The 20,172-nt window shown below is 27.3% G+C and overlaps 2 protein-coding genes across 7 annotated transcripts; both read right to left on the bottom strand.

Moving 5' to 3' along the window:
• Positions 1 to 96: 96 nt before the first annotated feature.
• On the bottom strand, positions 97 to 13,011 carry LOC114930604 (structural maintenance of chromosomes protein 1A-like). 6 transcript variants are annotated; one of them, XM_029302445.2, is made up of 22 exons: positions 12,633 to 13,011; positions 11,505 to 11,680; positions 9,967 to 10,253; positions 9,560 to 9,726; positions 7,521 to 7,623; positions 7,273 to 7,451; positions 7,032 to 7,170; positions 6,494 to 6,934; positions 5,954 to 6,370; positions 5,625 to 5,836; positions 5,395 to 5,545; positions 5,206 to 5,319; positions 5,008 to 5,139; positions 4,811 to 4,876; positions 4,565 to 4,719; positions 4,379 to 4,488; positions 3,929 to 4,233; positions 3,594 to 3,842; positions 3,160 to 3,339; positions 2,888 to 3,066; positions 2,582 to 2,759; positions 2,403 to 2,495 (listed from the first exon to the last, which is right to left on the bottom strand). In XM_029302445.2, exons 4-22 carry the CDS (start codon positions 9,583 to 9,585, stop codon positions 2,445 to 2,447), a joined length of 3,387 nt encoding a protein of 1,128 aa, XP_029158278.2. In that variant the 5' UTR covers positions 9,586 to 9,726; positions 9,967 to 10,253; positions 11,505 to 11,680; positions 12,633 to 13,011; the 3' UTR covers positions 2,403 to 2,444. The 6 variants fall into 6 exon arrangements, with proteins under 6 accessions (XP_085340730.1, XP_029158278.2, XP_085340731.1 ...); XM_085484605.1 differs by lacking the exons at positions 9,560 to 9,726; positions 9,967 to 10,253; positions 11,505 to 11,680; positions 12,633 to 13,011 and adding exons at positions 7,712 to 7,832; positions 8,113 to 8,510 and having other exon boundaries at positions 6,494 to 6,654; positions 6,820 to 6,934; XM_085484604.1 differs by lacking the exons at positions 2,403 to 2,495; positions 9,560 to 9,726; positions 9,967 to 10,253; positions 11,505 to 11,680; positions 12,633 to 13,011 and adding exons at positions 97 to 153; positions 7,712 to 7,832; positions 8,113 to 8,512.
• A 297-nt stretch (positions 13,012 to 13,308) lies between these two features.
• SMC1 (structural maintenance of chromosomes 1) lies at positions 13,309 to 19,703 on the bottom strand. The gene is made up of 20 exons (XM_029302442.2): positions 19,475 to 19,703; positions 19,109 to 19,229; positions 18,894 to 18,993; positions 18,646 to 18,824; positions 18,440 to 18,578; positions 17,853 to 18,317; positions 17,344 to 17,772; positions 16,997 to 17,208; positions 16,707 to 16,875; positions 16,499 to 16,621; positions 16,305 to 16,436; positions 16,126 to 16,191; positions 15,865 to 16,022; positions 15,682 to 15,779; positions 14,785 to 15,089; positions 14,396 to 14,671; positions 14,126 to 14,305; positions 13,860 to 14,038; positions 13,597 to 13,774; positions 13,309 to 13,512 (listed from the first exon to the last, which is right to left on the bottom strand). The coding sequence occupies exons 1-20, from the start codon at positions 19,584 to 19,586 to the stop codon at positions 13,444 to 13,446; spliced, it is 3,690 nt and encodes a 1,229-aa protein (XP_029158275.2). The 5' UTR covers positions 19,587 to 19,703; the 3' UTR covers positions 13,309 to 13,443.
• Positions 19,704 to 20,172: the final 469 nt, after the last annotated feature.

The raw sequence follows: 20,172 nt of genomic DNA, 5'->3' as shown, positions 1-20,172 counted from the left end.
ACGTATCATCTATTTAGCAGATGCACTGCATGATGTAAGGGAGGTCATCATCCTCTATTTTAGCAGGCGCCGTCGCTTTATTCCGCAATCATCCCCCTCATTCCCTTTTCCTGTATCTATACACTTGTTCGTTTCCTTCTTCGTTTATTCACGCTAAATATTTTTTTGTTTTATATAAGGTAAAGAAGAAAAACAAGGTAAATCCATTAGTGTCCAATAGAAAATACACGGTATAGTTTTAAGAGATAAAAATCTTATACGAACAAGTATATAATTTTTGTTTTACTTATATATTTATTCCAAATCAAAATAAATGACACAATTAAAAATTAACACTCGTAGATCAAATTTATTGCGCAAAAACAAAGCGAATATAAGTTTTGTATTATACTCCGTATTAGCATGGGTACGAATTTATGTTACGTGTATTAATACATGAAAGTCTTGTGAAATTTTTTACACAAAATAATTTTTTACAAGCTACCTTTTGCTTTGACTGTTTCTTACGAATCCTTGTGTTAAATGTGTTTCATTAAAATATGAGTTACAACGTCCTATTTTGCAACAAGTGTTCCGTTTTCTTATAATCAGCGACAGACTTACTGTATTAATACATGAAAAATCATGTATTAATACAGTATCGTCAACATACAACTATTATTCCGCGTATCGTTAAAGACGATGCGACGTGTAACATGAAGGTCATCACCTTAAGGGTTGCATGCGACATGCATCACGATGTCGTCACATTTATACTCATTTTTTTTTAATTAAACATAAATTTTCTGCGTAGTGTCAACTCGAAGCGTCTTGATACTCAATCACGCAACATAAATTTGTTCTATATTCTGATGCAGAAAATAATACAAAACTTATTCACTTTGTTTTTACACAATAAATTGGACTCTGCGAATGCTAATTTCTAATTGTGTGATTCATTTTAATTTGTTATCAATGGATATTTTTTGTTTTATTATATACATATATAAAAAGGAAAAACAAGATAATAATTTATTCGCGTTTAATCGAAAATATAATAGTGCAAATTTAAGAGATAAAACTCTTCTTATATATACAAACATATATATATATATATATATATGTTTGTATATATAAAAAAAAATTATATATATATATATATATATATGAAATAAAATATAGATATTCCTTATATATACAAGTATATATATTTTTGTTTTAATTACATTGTTCAATAATGTACTAACACTTTTTCGAAGCAATTCTTATTCTTAAAAAATATGTAATTTTGCAAAAATAAATTTTTTTATATTGTTTATATTACTGCAATCTTTATAAGTGCTAATGAATTGCTAAATGTTACATAAATACAATTGTGTGAAACAAAATGTTTTGTAAAAAAATTATCTAGAAATAAAGTCTTTTTCTATCAAAATTAAAATCTATGAAAATTAAAATACTAACAAATAATTTTTGATTAAATCAACAGATATTAAAACTTATGAAATTTTTAACACAAAATTATTTTCAGTCTTTTGCTTTGGTTGTCTTGTATGAATTCTTATGTCAAATGTGCGTACGCTCCATTAAGATAGAAGTTGTAACGTCCTACTTTGTGACAAGCGTTCTGTTTTCTTTTAATCAGTTAGCGACAGAAGTACTCGATACCGAGACGCGGCCGTTTCCTTAATAAGTTTATTAGACGACAATCATCATTTTGGCCGCATTCTACGAGCGTGTCTTACTTTACAAAGCGTTAACCGCAATAGACTGCATTGACCCGTGCTGTCTTCATTACTAGCAGCTATAAATCAGAATTGTTACTATGTTTAATGCAAGCAACCAGGACAATGCAATCAGCACACTTTTGACATAGAATTGCAATTTGCTGACATCCAATTGAAAATCTTACACATACCATATATGTATGTATGTAATTACATATATTTTGAGCGATAAAATATTCGTATATTAAGTTTATAATTATATATAATTATTAGTATATAATAATTATTTATTATTTATTTTAATCGCCTTTTTAAATCAAACTATTCACAGAAGAAAAATTTAGATTTTTCGCTATCAAAGAAAATATAATACAATTGAGTCAATTAATTACAGATTCGTTCTGTGTAAACTCATTAATTTTAATAGAAAACTTTTTTCTGGATTTCAAATATAAAATATACAAATATTTTAGCGCTAAAATAAAAAATAATAAATTAGTTATAAAAAGATAAATAATTAAAAACATATCCTTAGTATATACTAATATATATATAAGAACTTGAATAATACTAATAATTATATATCTATATATATATATATATATAAATTTTCTTTTTAAGAATTTAATATAAATTTTCATCATAAATATATGTATATCGCAATTCTAATATATATAAATATATAATAATTATATATTAGGTCTCCGATATATATTTATGATAAAAATTTTCTTGTATTTATTGTAACGGCACAGCAAATACCCTGCTCTGGGAACATTCCGTATTAGGCTAAAATTAACAATAAAACAGACGCAATTTTAAAAAGTTAAACTAACATATACATATGTACCTATATAATAACGTCATCAACTTACATTTGTTGTAACTCCTATAGCTACGTCAGCCGAAGAAGAAATGTTATCATTTAAAGTTACCATGATGAATGGTATCTTATTCTTTTCAGTTCCAACGAAACAAACAAGTTTCTCAACATTTACGCGGTCTAACGCTGCGTCACCTTCATCCATAATGAAAAATGGTGGTGATTTGTAACTGTAAATGAAAAAAGTATTTATATAATTATTTTCTTCGCAATAGTTCTTGACTTTCGGATGTTATCTGCATGGTGGAAAGCGTATACATAAAATTATGTTAATAAACAGTTAATAAGAATGATATACCGCAACATTGCGAACAATAGTGCCAAGGTCGCAAGCGATTTCTCTCCATCTGATAAATATTGTATTTGTGCAAATCGTTTCGATGGAGGTAAGCAACTGTAAATTATACCACCCATGTATGGTTCTTCAGGATTTTCCGTTATAACTAATGCTTGAGCCGACGGATCATTAACCAAATTCTGCATAGGAAATAAATTATATATTTTGTGATGTATATATAAAGATATTTCAAAAAATGAAATCATAAGCGTGAATTATATATAAATACTAACTTTGTATATAGAATCTATTTCTGCATTAATGCATTCTAAACAACCAGAAAACTGTTCATGTCTTTTTCCTTTAATCAGTTTAAATTGTGTCTCTATATTTTTAAATGCTGTGCTTAAATTTTTATTTTTCTCTGCTATATCTTTCAACTGCTGTACTATTAAGTCAACTTTCTCGTGAGCCTGTAATTGTCATTATCAAATTTATATATATGTATATACATATATATATACACATATAAGTTACACACACACACACACACACACACACACACACACACACACACACACACACACACACATATATATATATATACATATATAAGTTATATATATATATATATATATATATATATATATATATATATATATAATATATATAACTGATTCTTACAATATCTAATACAAATATATATTGTGCAAAGCTATTTTTATACCTTTAAATTCGGTTTTTTCAAAGTCTGCAATTTTTTCTGCAGTTCTGTAACATTTCTTTCACAGTTTTGAATAATTTTTTCTAAATGATCTAAATCAATCTGATTATAATTTCGAAAATCTTTCGAAATTTTTGAAAAATCAATATTTATTTGTTTTTCGTGCAAAGTTGACTCTGTGCTTAAATAAGAACTAGGCGTGCTCAAATCATCTTGCGAGTCCGACAATATAGGAATATTAATATTTTCCACCTGTGAAAATAATTGTATTATTGAAAATAATCGACATTTAACATATAAAAATCTTTTAAAGTGGATATCTCTTTTAAATCGCAAACCTTGCACTCCTTTATTATTGTTAAACAATCATTTTTTTTGTTGGCTATGCTTTGCTCTATCTTCAAGTAAATTTTTTTCTTTTCTAAATATGTTTCAGTTATTATATTAATTTGTGCTTTATATTGAATACATTCATCTTTGGCCTTTTGTAAAGCCTTTTTTAATTCAGTGTGCTTTACTTTTAGGTGCGAAATTTTTATTTCTTCTTGATCGAGAGCAATTTTCATATCTCGTTCTTGTTCGCACGCCTTATTATATTCTTTTTCAGCTTGCTTTAGAACGCACGTGTACTTCAAAACTTTATCTATTCATGCAAAATTTAATATATAAAATTAATATATACAATATATAAATTAATATATAAAAAATATATAAAAACATTAATTATATACATATTAAAAACAATATATTAAAAATGATATATTAACAAATGTGATTTACAAATTTACCTTTAAATTCAGAGTCTCTATTAAATTCGTCTTCGAATTTCAATTGATTTTCAATGTTAGCCTTTAAATTTAAAAGTTCCAATTTTTTATTCTCTTGCTTTTTATATAAGCTAAAAATTTAATATTGCAAATGTTGTATGTTGTAAATTTTTGTATACACATATAAAATGTAAAGCTTAAACAAACCATAAATTATTCTCATAATATGTAATATCCGGTAAATTATTCTCTTTACAAAAATCATCAAACATTTTGCTTTTAATTTTATTATTATCTCTCTCTCTAATTTTAATTTCTTTATTTTTTTCCTGTATATTATTTCGAATTCCTGATATTATTATCTAAAAATTGCATGTGATTAATAAAAACATCTTTTTCTGTTATATCTCTGTTAGCTTATAAAAAAAATATATTATATATATTAGTACATACATCTTGTGAACTTAACTTCTTATCAAGATCGTTTAATTTTATATCTTGTGTCAAAATTTTTTCTTTCTATAAAAATATAAACTGTGTATATTATAATGAATAAGAGATGTTCATTAAAAATATGATATAAATTACTTCTTTGTATTTTAACTATACATACACAGGCATGCATACACACAAACGCACAAATCACTTACAGTTTCTTTTATATCTTCCTCAATGACTTCATTTCTAGCAATAAGTTGATTTATGTCCTTATTAATTGTATCAAGATCAAATTGCATACGAGTTATATTAGGCAAATCTTTTAATTCTTGCTTTAATTGTTCCTAAAATCATACACATTTAATACACATAAACAAATCCATCAATAAATCTTATAAAAAATCTGCAACCTTTTGTTCTTTCAGTACAGATATAGTTGAAAGTTTTGCTTTTTTAGCAAGATCAGTCAATCCTCCAGATATAATACCACTTTTATGAAAAAAACATCCATCTAATGAAACACACTGAAACATAATAGTGTGTGATATATATATATGCAATAGTGCAATACAAAATATTTCAAGCATAATTCTTATTACATCACTTTCAAATGCTTTTTTGCTTGCTTCTGTAGCAGTCTCGCAAACTAAAATGTCTGCAATAACATGTAAAACTGCCTTATTTATCTGCGTAGATGATATTTTTAATACATCGAACAATAATTTAATGTTTGTATCTTCCAGTTCAGTACTGTAAAATAATTTTATATTTTAACATTACAGGATAATAATATAAATAGATGCATTTTTTATCTCTCTTATAAACTTACCGTAATTTTTCATTTGGAAATTTCGACTTTATCGTATCCAGTGGTAAAAATTTTTCCCTCCCAAGTTTGTATTGCTTTAAAAAATAAATACATTTTCTTGCCGTATCTTGAGTATCAACGACAATAGAATCCATATATATGCCGAATGCTTTGGTTACAGCGACATTATAACGAGAATGAATAGGCTTGAAAAGATTCGATAAGCGATCGTACTGAAAAGTAAAATATATACATACATACATACATACATATATATATAAATTCTTTTCTCTTTTAAATAATTAATATTGTTCTAATATTATTTAAATTCTCTCTGATAAGAATAATACCACGCCTGGAAAAACTTCTTTTAAATTTTTGATTACTGCAACTTTCTTCTCTAATTGTAAAATAATATCATTGTCTATCTCAATCAGAGCCAGTTTATTTGAAATCTTTATAATATTAGTATTTTTTGCCTCTATGTCAGAGATTCTCTTTTGCAATATTTGCTTTTCTGCTATTTTTTTTTCTAAACTTGATTTAAAAAGATCACTTAAAGTTTGTAATTTTCCAAATCGTATTTGAAAATTTTCTTTTTCTAATTTCTCTCTTTTTTGTTCAATTATAATCTCTTCTCTACGCCTGTTCTCATTATCAAGTTTATATTGATCCGTCTGCCTGTCATGCATCTTATTATTTATATGATCTAAAGACTCTTTTAATAGACACTCCACTTTCGTCGTCAAAATCATGTAACGATTGACCTTAAATAAATTGTTTTTATATATTCAAAGTGAAAAGTTCAGAGAAAGTAAAAAAAAAAATATAAAAAAATAATATTTTATGAACTTCTAAAATATTTTATGTATTGTAATAATATATAGTACCTGCTCGTGGTCTAATGCAATGCTTTCCAGAATTATTTCAAACTCTGTTAACTTCTTATTTAGAGATTCTAATTCATCTCTAAGTTCTTGTATAGTTTTTTCACGTGCGTTATTCATATTATTTACACTTTCCAATGATGTGTAAGCAGAAGTACGTTTTTCTTGAAAATATAAAATATTATCTTTTAAAATAACATTTTGAAAAGTCTTTTCTTGAAAATTCTTTTCGAGTTGCAAAATATCCTCTTCCAATTTTTTCAAAGAATCAGATAATGAATTAACTTGTAATTCAATTCGTTTTAATGATGACACTGAAGTTTCCTTACTCTGCAAGTGTTTATCCATTTCTAATTTAACACATTCCTTTTCTTTTTTTAAAGATGCAATAATTTTTGTAATGAAAATTAACTTAATTATTTCAGACTTCGATTTTTCTTTCATCTGTAAAGTAAATTATTTTAGAATCAAATGAGAAAAGATAATCATAATAACTTCTGAAAATATCAATATATAAATTGAAAATAGATGTGAGACATACGTATTGTTTTTGCAATTGTAAATATTTTTCTTCTTCTTTCTGTTCTGCCACAGCAGATTTTTTTTGACTTAATAAGTATTTCTTTTTTTGATACATAAACTGTATCTCTTTTGTTACTTTTGAGAGCTCTAATTGTAATCTATACATAATACCAGTCCAAAATAACATAAAAGTAAAATTTAATAAATTTATAAAATCTTATAACAGAATTTGTATAATTTATTAAAAATAAAAAATATACCTCTCATAATCAGCTTTGTAGATGTTGGAACCACTAAATTTTTCTAACAATGCAGTCAATTCTCTTGGCAAAATATTTGCAAAATTATGAATATACCCTTGCGGCATCAAAAAATTGTTTGCTTTAATGTTTAAATTAAGTACATTCAATTCACTCATGTAATAATTATAGTCTACAATCTGTGTGATAAGGATCATATTAATTTGTATTAAGAACAATTTAAAAAAATTGCAAATCTAAAATTCTACCTTGCCATCTATTGCATACCGACTGCTGCCTCTCTCTCCTATTTCCCTTTTAAAACTTTTCTCCTTGTTATGATCTCCGATGAAAAGTAATATTACATAAGCACTGTAGCAGCAGAAATTTAAAACATGAAACATGATAAAAAAATTAGTTAAAATAATATATCTGTATATAAAAAGTATATCTGTAATACATCTCTGTACGTGGCATTCCAATGACAGCTCCATGTATAAGTTCATTGAGGTGCTTAACACGTAAAGCAGATGATTTTGCTCCTAATGCAAAATTTATAGCATCTACAATATTTGATTTTCCTAAAATAGATGTATAAAATATTTATAAATATAATAAAAGTAAAATAAAGACTAAACAAAAAGGAATAAGAAAAATTAATATATATAATAAAAACAAGAAAAAATTATATAAATTAAATCTATTAAAATTAGAAATTAAATTCATTTCAAAGATTTTCATACACTTTAGACTATATTTAATTTTATTTATTTTGCGAAAATCGGAAAAATGAGAGAAAAGATGTAAAAAGATCTTCACGATCAAATTGAAAGTTGTAGAGAATATCGTTAAAAATCTTACCGGATCCATTCGGGCCAATAATAATCGTAAAAGGTTCAATCTTATTAATTATTACTTCGCCTTCAAATGACTTAAAGCTATACAGCGTTATTTTTTGCAAAAAAAACGGCATTTTGTTGCGAGCTTGAAAAGCACTGTTGATCAAAGCTCTGACCGAGTGAACGACTATAAATTTTCGGTTAAAATTTGAAAATCTTGTTAGATAAGAGAAATGAATTGCTCCGATTGGTTCTCAAACTGAACAAAGCATCACTGTACTTCTTGCTCCGATTGGTTAAGTCAAACGACTGCTGACTGTGAACGACAAATGGCGCCAACACACAGGACGGGGCGACGCGATAGCCAATAAACTTACACCTCTTATTAAAAAGCGGTACGTTGATTGGCTACCGCACTCACGCTTGTCATTCAAATTATTAAAGTGCATTATTGCACAATTATTTAAACGTAAAACATTAATCAATCTAAAACAGAATCGATATTTCATACAAATTACTTAAGAAATGATATAAAGAATAATTTTTATCTCACTTATTATGAATAAACGCATTACAATTATACTAATTACCTATATTACTTTGATATGCATTTAAGAATGCGTGTCTAATTGGAATAAATCTTATTTATATGCTTAAAATTTTATTCACAAAATTTTATTAAAGTTTTACAAGTTATTTATTTCAATTTTAATATATAATTTATTTATATAATTCTCCTTATTCCTTTTTATTAATTTTCCTTATTCCTTTTTGTTTACTCATCTTTATTTTACTTTTATTATATTTATAAATATTTCATACATCTATTTTAGGAAAATCAAATATTGTAGATGCTATAAATTTTACATTAGAAGCAAAATCACCTGCTTTACATGTTAAGCACCTCAATGAACTTATACATGGAGCTGTTATTGGAATGCTACGTAACTTATATAATTCTCACATTTGCACTCTTAACCCAATTTACATTGTAAAAAAATGTATACTTTTAGGCCTGATTGCACAAATGTCATTTTAGTTTTAAGCAAAACTTAAATGTATTTATCTTTATTTGCAGAAAAAAATAAAGATAGATACAGATTTAAGTTTGTGCAATCAGGCCTAAATCTATTAAAAATATGACTTAACTAATATTTTGAAGTAATCTTAAAAATAATATCAAGAATGTATTAAAATAAATTTAGAGATTAAATAATAATTATAGCATTTTGCATCAATATTCATTTTTCCATCAAGATCAATTATTACAAAAATATAAGAAATAAAAAGACAAAAAACAATCTTTCTTAAATAACTGTTTACAAGTTAAATGTGCACAGAATATGTAAACCGAGTATTAACACTTTGTTTTCCAAACATTCGCTTGTTTGAGGCAAATAAGAACCTTATAATCATCAATTATAGACAAAAATATATGTAGTATTCATGTGATCAAATCATTTACTTACATCTGGACAAATTCCAATAGGTGCATCTACGTGCAAATAAAATTTTTCTTTCAATTATATAACAATCGTCTGCAGTAAAGTCGTTTTCTCACAACTGTATAACTCGCTTTTAGTATTATCAAGGACTGCACTGATTTCCATGACGAAAAATGGAGGCAGATGGAAAGCTAAATATGGACACAACATATGGATAAATATTAATCATCTATTAAAATTATAATTTGTTTTTGTACATTCAATATATATTACCTATGAATTGCAAATAACAATAAAGCTAATCCTGCGTATTTCATTTGAATATATTATTAAATACACACATTTAATAATTTAAAATAATATATATATAGTATAATATATAATATATACACAGTAAAATAATCATCTTCTATAGAGAACATACAACACACCTTGCATTGCATCAGAATACTATGCCGTTCAATTTTTTTTTTCAATTTTCGTTTTAATCTGTTTCTGAACTGTCTGAATATCCTTCGCGATTGCTCCTACTTCACGTCTGGCTTTACCGATTTCACCTTCTTTCTGACCAACCGCCATCTTAACATTTCGAGATGATTTCAATTGCTCTATTTGCTGCTCATCATGATCGATCCGCTTTGATTAAGCTCTCTTTGTCTTGCGGATTCAAGTTTATCTTCTGCATTTCGAACCGTCCATTTCCATCACAAAATATTGCCTGCATTATAAATAATGTTAAATAATGCAAAAACTAATATAGTTGATATGTAGAGAATAGGATATTCTTCTGAACGTACGAACCCACACAGCATGCATATCCAAAAGACATTCAGAAGATATGTCGAAGATATCTTTATAGGTGATAAGATATCTTTGGGATATCTTTTGAACATCTTTTGGATATGTATATGCTGTGTAAAAAATAAAAATTTCTTCGTGTAATGTGTGATAAAAAAACAAACTCATGATATAAAATTTTGGTATATTTACATAAAATTTATACCAGCAAACACCAAGTAACTATTATATAACTGTTAGTTATAATTTCCCATTTAACAATGTAAATGCAATATAACACAGGTGTTGAGTGGAAAATTATAATTAACAGTTATATAATTGTTACTTAGTGTTTGCTGGGATGATATATACAATATATACTTTCTGTGTTCCGTTGCTTTTCAAAATATAATTGATTGCTTATATTTTCTTATTTATTTATTACTACTTGTACAGCTTTTTGTAAGTTGTTATTTTGTGAATAACAATGAATAAAAAATTGAAATTTTGAATTAAAAATATTATTTACAATTAATTATAAAATAGTGCATTGTTTTTTTAAAAAGCTATTGAGCAGGAAAAAACGAGAATTTTGTACTTATATAAAGATATACAATTTTAAAAAAGAATTTAGAAACTACCAAAAAACAATTAGTTGAATGTATTTCAAGAGTTTACACGATAATAAAACATCTATATCTACATAAAGTATACAGATGCATATACCAAAAAGAATAGAACAAAAAAGCCGAATGTACTATTGTATTTAAGAATGCAAAGTTCGAAAATTTTTAAAAGGGATATCTATACTTTAAAAGAATTGTAAATTAAATGTTAAACACTTGAAATGGTCAGTGTTTTTATAAACACAATAAAACTAAATAAATGTTTACAATTCAAAGGCATTACTAGTGTATATACTAATTATATTAAATTAGTTTAATAATTTTAATAAATTTTATAAATAATTGAAGAGTGATCAAGATATCAAGACATATATAAATACATACATACATTTCATCTCTTTAACTAAACTAAAATTGATCAAAAGTAATTAAAAAAATTATCATTAGTACATACTAGTATATATAATTTTAATAATAATAAACAATAAAATAGATAATTAGAAGATTAAAATAACGTATAGATATATATACATATATGATGTATAACATTGTCAACTCTCTCTTACTTGAATGGTAACTCCTAGTGCTGTCTGCAGAAAAAGATAGTTGATCTTTTAAAATTACCATGATAAATTGTGCATTATTCATTTCAGATTGAATGAACCAAACAACCTTCCTAGTATTTGTAATATCTAATATCACGTCACCTTCATCCATAATCAAAAATTGTGTTGGTTTATAACTGTAAATAAAAAAAAGTTTATACAATTACTTTCTTTTACTGTCGAGAGTTCCAATTATAATCTGTCATAACATTAAAACAGGAATCTTATAAAATCTTATATAACAGAATTTGTATATTGTAAACATTGAATCTACTAATTTTTTCAAACAATGATCAATTCTTTTGGCATTGTTGTAAAATATTGAATATAGCCTTGCATACATTTTTTTTTTATGTTTAAACCAAATTCTTTCAGTCAGTCACATAAAAGTTCCAATCTACATAGTTTACAATCTATCTGATATAACAACTTTAAAAAATTGCGAATATTGAATTTTACTTTGCCATCTATATCATATTGACGATCTCTCTCTTGTATCATTCTTGTAAAACTTTTTTCTTTGTTGTAATATAAATCCAATATAAATTGATGTTATGTAAGCATTACAGCATGATTTTAAAGCATTAAACATAAAAAAAGAATTATTTATAAATTCAGATATAAAGAAATCTGTAATACTTCTTTAGTGCTGGCTTTCCAATAAAAGTTTCATGTATATAAGTCTATTGAGGTTTTGCATTTTTAGGAAGGAAGATATTTGTTGAAACACAATAAAGTATTTGATTTTCTTCCTAATGTAAAACTTATAACATCTACGATATTTGATTTTCCTAAAATAGATACATGAAGTACTTCCACATATTAATTAAAATATACAAATAACAGAAATAAAATAAAAATATATATAATATATATAAGAAACATATATATATATATACATATAATAAACGAAGAAAAAATTACAAATTTATTAGAGTATAAATTTATTTTAAATATTTTAATTGAATTTAGATTGTGTATTAGTTTTATTTCGAAGAAATGACAAAAATAAAAGAACAACATCAGGATGATAAATAATATATTCTTCACAATCAAATTGAAAGTAAAAAATATCGTGAAAAATCTTACCAAATCCATTACGAATATTAGTTGTAAAAAATTGCACGATATCAAATGCTATTTTGCTTCTAAAAATGACTTAAAAGGCGTAATAACTTTCAAAGAAATCGACATTTTAGCGATCTCGGAAAGCACAGTATAACCACATTATGTGAAAACAAAAGGCGGTTAGAAGTATACTGTGCTTATTGCTCTGATTGGTTATCAACATTTAGCAGACAAAAGTACATTACATTCAAACTATCGCGCCATTATTCAACACAGTCAAAACACAACGAAAATAATGATATAATAAAAAGATTAATAATTTACATGATGAATTATAAATGAATGAATTATAACTATATATTTACGAATTAAAACTATATAAATTTACAATTACTTTCAAAATCACTTTCTTATTACAAAACATATATCATAATTGTGCATTCAAAAATGAGTGTCTAATTGTAATAAATCTTGTCTAAAATTGTATTCACAAGATTTTATTAAAGTCAAATTTTATATAAGTTATTTACATTAATCATAACATAACTTAAAATTTTCACACTTGTAATTACTCTCACTCTTAACCTGATTTATGTATGTTGAAAAAAGATGTATACTATTTAATCTATTAAAAGCATGATCTCTAAGATCTTCTAATGATCTTTAAATATCAAGGATGAATAAAAAATAACATAAATCTAGATTTAAATAATAATTATAGTATTTCGTACTAATATTCATTTTCTGATTCATGATTTCAAAAAATTAGAAATCATCCATTGCAAAGATATATGAAAAAGACAACAATCTTCCTTAAATAATTTTTTAACAGTTAATTAATGTGTGTAGGATATGTAGTTAAATCGAGCGTTAACACTTTGCTTTCCAAACATTCGCCCACCTGAAATACAAATAAGAATCTTATTATCAACTGTACGACGAAAATATATGTAATGTGATTCACGTGATTGAATAATTTACTTACGTCTGGACAAATTCCAATAAGTGCATCTGCATGTGAATAAAATTCTTCTTTCAATGATATAACGATCGTCTGTAGTGAAGTCGTTTTATCACGAATGTAACTCGCCACTTTTCCTATATTAGTATTATCAAGGGCTGCATCGATTTCGTCCAGAACGAAAAATGGCGCAGGCTGGAAGCTAAATATGGACAAACACATGGATAAATATTAATTGTCTGTTGAAATGTTGTAATTTGCTTTTTGTCATATTCAATATATAGTACCTGTGAATTGCAAATAACAAAGCTAATGCCGCAACTGTTTTTTCTCCACCAGATAAATTAGACATAGGTTGAAAACGTTTGCCTGGAGCCACGCAATTATAATTAATACCATCCAAGTAAGGTTCTTCAGGATTTTCTGGTCCAAGGAATGCTTGTGCAGACTGATTCTTTGCTAGGCTCTGGAACAAGCACATTATAAATGTTGAAAATGCACATAAATATTTTTATACAATTTCAATTTATAAATAAAAATTTAATCCATATACTTTATAAATAGGATCAATCTCGTTCGCTACATGTTCGAAACATGCCATGAATCTATCATGTCGTTCTTTTTTTATCTTCTCAAATTGTGTCTTTGCTTTCTTTGCCTTTTTGCGAGATTGCTCAAACTCTTCATTAGTTTCTTGTAGCTTCTCTTTTGCCAAATACAATTTTTGGATTGCCTATGAAAAAATATATATTTATAATTTAAAATTTTTTATATATTTTTGTGTGTGTTAATGTTATGTGTTTAATATATAATTTTTAGAAACCTTCATATTTGGAGCTTGTATGCGCTGTATTGTATTTTGCAAATCGTTGATTATTTTTGTTAACTTATCAGTTGTCTTTTTGATATCTTCTTCTTCAATATCTTTCAAATTTTCCGGCAAAAGCGCATAATCTATAGTAATCCTTCTTTCGCGTTCGTATTGTTGCTGTGTACTCACTGACGAATCAGCATTTGTTTCACTACCATTCGTCGTGCTCGTTTCACCTGCTATGTCTTCCATATTACCATGCAACATAGGTATTGCAATGTCTTCCATCTGAATATATTGTTAAATACACACATTTAGTAATTTAAAATAATCTATATATATAACCTATACAATATATACACAATGAAATAATCATCTCCTATAAAGCACATTCAACAAACCTTGCATTGCATCAGAATAGCATGCCGTTCGGCTTTTTTCTGTTCAATTTTCGTTTCAATCGCATTCAGCTGTTTTTGAGCTGCCTGAATATCCTTCGCGATTGCTCCTACTTCACGTCTGGCTTTACCGATTTCATCTTCTTTCTGATCAACCTCCATCTTCTTAGCATTTCGAGATGATTTCAATTGCTCCATTTGCTGCTCGTCATGATCGATCTCCGCTTTTTGATTAAGCTCAGTTTGCCTTGCAGATTCAAGCTTATCTTCTGCATCTTGAACCGCTCGTTCCCATCGCAGAACATTGCCTGCATTATAAATAATGTTAAATAATGCAAAAACTAATTATATAGTTAATATGTAGAGATTACTCAAAATGTGAAAACTTTGTAATGTAACGATATAAAACTATAAAGTCACCAGACGATAATTAAAAAATGGTAATAATTTAATCGACCAACTCTGGCAAATAAATAATTTTATTGAATTTCACAACGTTTCGGCCCTTATCAAGTGCTATGTTCTTAAAACAAAGTAAATCACAACTTTTTTAAAAAACAAAAGTTCGATCTTAGAATATGACATGATATAATAACATGATAGTATAAAAACGAAATAACTATGTTATCGACATAATTTTCGTTTTCATATTATCATGTTATTATATCATGTCATATTCAAGAATCGAATTTATTTTTTAAAAAAGTTGTGATTTACTTTGTTTTAAGAACATAGCACTTGATAAGGGCCGAAACTCACGGCCGAAACGTTGTAAAATTCAATAAAATTACTTATTTGCCAGAGTCGATTAAATCATTACCATTTTGTAATGTAATGTGTGAAAAAAGAATAATCCATGATATTAAATTTTATATAAAATATATAATCTACAATACATACTTTCTGTATCGCGTTGCTTCTCAAAATCTAATTGATTATAGATACGATTGCATTGATTGTCGAACTCTAAACGCTTCTTTGCTCTTTCTTGTTGTGATCTAGAATAATAGCATATTCGATCTTAGCATATAAATAAGATAATATGATTCTTCAATGACATATGTAGCTTTTTAATATATATACCTTAATTCCCTTTCTTCATATTGACGGATATTGGAAACTCCTATCTGTTCGCAAAAACTGGCGAATACATCATCTTCAACATTATTCATCTTTTCTTTAATGTTTTGTATTTCTTGGTCTCTTTCAGCCATGGTTTTTTCAATAGCAGCTATTGCTGGCTACACATAAGAGATTAAAAAAATATCTAAGTATTCATTTATCAAATATATAAAAATAAAAATTAAATAAATAAAAATGTGTATAAAATATGTCGCAACTTACACCAAACATGTTTAATTCATTTTGTAAACCCTCTAACTCCATCTCAAGATCCGCAATTTGTTTTTGCTACAATAAAAAATTTAATCAAAATACTTTATAATTTTAGAAACGTATTTTTCAATTTTTATCAATGTATTTTTAAATAAGTATATTTTTCATATGCAATGAGTAATGCTTACTGTTGCAGATAAATCACTTTTATTGTATTTTAGGCGAGTCTCTAAGCCACGTATTTGAGATTCAACTGTATTCAATTCAGATTCCTTGCGCGACTTTTTCAAAGATTCTCTCAGTTCTTCTGTTAATTTTTCCTGTAAATTAAAATAAAAAATATTCATATTTTCATAACATAAAGAAAAAAAAGATACGCCACCTTTTGCGCCTTTAATTGAGACATTTGTTTTTCATCCCATCTCTTTGCTTTCTTTGCAAGATCCAAACTGCCACCAGATATTATGCCAGCTTTTTGATAAAATGTACCATCTAATGCGACGCACTATAAATATTTCATCATATATATCACATGTTTTTTATATTATTTTATTTATTTATTCATAAGCCAAAATCATGTATATATTTACATCGTATCTGGTTTTCTTATCCATCTCGTATGCTACTTTATTTGCATCTTCAGGTGTCTCACATACAAGAGCGTTATTAGTCGCAAAAAGAACTGCTCTATCAATGTCTTTTGGCGAAAAATGCAAAACATCATACAGCAGTTTCACATTTTTAGGTTCTTGTATATTACTGTAAAATAATATAAATTATTATTGAAAGATTCATACAAAACTAAACGATATGAAAATAGTATTTTTATATTTTTTTTTTGTTGTAAAAACTCTACATAATCAATATTCAGTTTATTTACCGAAGACGTTCTTTTAATGGTTTAGCTTGGATATAATCAAGCGGAAGAAACGTTTCCGGCTCAAGATATTGCTCTTTTAAATATTGGATGCATTGCCTGGCTGTTTTCTCAGTGTCCACTACAATAGCTTCCATGTATTTGCCAAGTACTTTTGTAATAGCAACATTGTACCGCTTGTGTATTGGTTCGCACATGTTGTACATGCGATCATACTGAAAAGAAAAAATGTAAATTTGTTGCTTCTACTTACAGATATTGAGAAGAATAATAAAAATATAAAGAGATAATATAAAATATAAGAGATAATATAAAATATAAGAGATAATAAAAAGAAAATGATAACACACCACTCCTGGGAACAGACGCTTAAAATTTTCTACAATTTCCGTCTTTTTCTTGGTTCTGGATACTTCATGTTTATCAACTTTAGCATCACCAAGTTGTTCCGAAATACTCTCTAACTCTCGCTGTAAATTTTGAATCTTATCTTTCGATGTACCCACATCAGACTGTAAATCGGCTCTAAGTTTTTTCTGATCCTCTAATGCAGCTTCCGACGTTTTTATGTGTTCCTCTAATTTCTCTATTCGTTTGAGAGCATCGTCTCGCATATGACCCTTCTGTTTATGTTTATTCTCTATCTCGGTTTTCTTTCTGCCTTCATTGTCAAGTCTATCTTGATCCGATTTTTGCTCACGATTGATTGAATCGAGAAGTTGAAGATATCTCGCAGATTGTTTACCAGCTTCTTCTTTTAAACGATTGTATTCTTGCACCTAAAATTATTTTATTGTCTAAATTCACACTGTTATGTAAACTTAATTATATAATAGTGCAATTCATGTATGTGTATTACCTGTTCATCTTCCAATTGCACATCTCTTCCTTGCAATTGCGATTGTCCTGCTATACTTGCTTCGTAAGCAGCTTTAGCTTCTTCCACTTGTCTTAATTCCTCCTGTAGTTCGTGTATATCTTTCTTATGAGCCTCATCTGCGATACGTGCTTGAGCCAAAGATTTACGTGCAGATTCCATCTTCTTTTGCATATGTGCAACACGTTCTTTGGCTTTAATAAAGGTCGGCCTTTTTTTCGTAATTTCCACTTCCACTTCTCTAATATCCTGCTCTATTTTAGCCAGATCTCTTCCCAATTTACCAGCATCCTTTTTCTTCTCTTTCAGTAACTCCTCAGCTTTCTCCTTTTTCTTCTCAATTTTTTCAATTTCATGTTGTTTCTTCTTTTGAGAAACTTCAAAATTCTCAATGCTCTTCTCATTGTGAAATAATCGAAATAGTTGCAATTCTACTTGTTTCTCAACCTAAATATAAAAGATAAAAATTTTAATAATAATTATATAAATGCATGAAGAAATTATTATATATACAATTTTCATTATTGTAGAATATTAAGTATTATATTAAAATTAAAGAATGTACACACATATTCTTCTTTAAGACGTTGATATTTTTCAGCTTCCTCTTTTTCTAATTTTGCCTCTTTTCTTTCAGCAGCAATTCCTTTCTTTTTCTGATATGAAAACTGAGTTTCTTCTTCAGCTTTCAACATTTCTGTTCTTAATCTAGAATTTTACTTTTATTGTAATCAAATTATCAGATATAATTTTATATAACAACATTTCAACACACCTTTCGTATTCTGCTTTTAATGCACCAGAATTACTAATCTCTTCAAACAAAGCAGTGCGCTCCTTTGGATTTTTCATAGCTATGGATTCAACTGCACCTTGAAATACTAGAAAATTCTTTGCTTTAACATTAATACCAAGTTGCTCCAATTCACTAAGATATCCTTGGCTGCTGACAAGCTGTAATAAAAAAAATATTTTTAATAGCTTCAATTATATGCATGTATAGTTATTCAAGTAATAACTTACACTATTATTTATTCTGTGTTCAGAAGAAGAACCTTGCACAGAACGCATAAAGCTTTTCTCCGTTCCATCTTCTAATTCAAACACAGCTGTCACTGAAGCACTATATTCCACAAAAAGTTTACAACTCTTTATATATACATTTCAAAGCGTTCAGATTAAATTACATCCAAGTATCTTTAAATTAATACATTAGGGTCGTATCTAAAATGATATACCTCCGTGCTACTGGCATCCCAATAGACGCACCATGAATGAGTTCACTGAATCTCTTGACTCGCAAGCTGCTAGTTTTCTCACCCATAACAAAACTTATGGCATCCATAAAATTTGACTTTCCTATATGATAATATGAATGTGTTACAATACATGTAGGGCTTGTCAAATCTTACAAAGTTGTAAGGTAAAGTGTCATATCATGCTTTCAGCGAATGCAACTGGTATCGAATTTTAGAAAACGCTGATCTGGCACAATAGATTTAGAAGTATCTGCCAGTCGTGTAGACGATTATTATTTAATAATTCCGTTGCTGTGACATTCGTTGAACGCGTCCATTGTTGATACACAGAGAAAAGTAACCTACCGGATCCATTAGGGCCAACAACTGCCGTAAAGGATTTCAGCGGGCCGATAATGAGTTTTCCTTTGTAAGATTTGAAGTTCTCGACTTCGATATGCTTCAAAAACGCCGGCATCTTGGAAAATAATTAAACAAACTGCGTAAAATCAGATAATTGCGTGATTGGCGCCACAAAATTTCCAATACAAGCAAACATCACCACTTAACTGTCTCCTTTAAGCAATGAGCAAAAATAATAGAGTGACAGGTCCAGAAACTGCAATACTGCTGCCATCTGCAGGTAAAGAGACGCGAGAAGTCAACGAATCATATTCGATTATTCTTTTCACGCTCAACCGTGATTGGTTAATTTCTTACATCACCATCTCTTCAATTTTTTATAAATATATTCGTCTAAAGTTGTCTAAACTCTGACAGGAGGAGGTCGTCGTGCGGATAAAATGGATAAAAAGAGGTATCGTAGAAAAATATATTTCTTTTACTTTCAAAGTATCTTCCAATGAATTTGTTAAAAAAAGTACGCTGGACGTTGTTATACGAATAACAAATAAAATCTTGCTGTGTATTAAAGAAAATCCACGAAATGAAATGCGATATATATATATATATATATTTATATTTATAAGTGTAAATATAATTTGTATAGTATAATTGATGAAACACGTTATTAAACATCGAAAACAGCGAAGAAGGATATAAGA

The sequence above is a fragment of the Nylanderia fulva genome, unplaced genomic scaffold (genome assembly GCF_048542155.1).
Source record: "Nylanderia fulva isolate GAGA-0341 unplaced genomic scaffold, ASM4854215v1 Scaffold30, whole genome shotgun sequence".
Lineage (NCBI taxonomy): Eukaryota > Metazoa > Arthropoda > Insecta > Hymenoptera > Formicidae > Nylanderia > Nylanderia fulva.
This window is presented reverse-complemented; position numbering and strand designations above follow the sequence as displayed.

Coding starts and splice junctions, on each gene's coding strand:
- LOC114930604 (XM_029302446.2), bottom strand. CDS start 8,224: ATGCCGTTTTTTTTGCAAAAAATAACGCTGTATAGCTTTAAGTCATTT. Junction 3,340..3,593: donor TGAAAAAACCGAATTTAAAG/GTATAAAAATAG, acceptor TGACAATTACAG/GCTCACGAGAAAGTTGACTT. Junction 3,067..3,159: donor AAATAGATTCTATATACAAA/GTTAGTATTTAT, acceptor TTTCCTATGCAG/AATTTGGTTAATGATCCGTC.
- SMC1 (XM_029302442.2), bottom strand. CDS start 19,586: ATGCCGGCGTTTTTGAAGCATATCGAAGTCGAGAACTTCAAATCTTAC. Junction 18,825..18,893: donor AACACAGAATAAATAATAGT/GTAAGTTATTAC, acceptor TTTTTATTACAG/CTTGTCAGCAGCCAAGGATA. Junction 14,672..14,784: donor CTATTCTGATGCAATGCAAG/GTTTGTTGAATG, acceptor CAATATATTCAG/ATGGAAGACATTGCAATACC.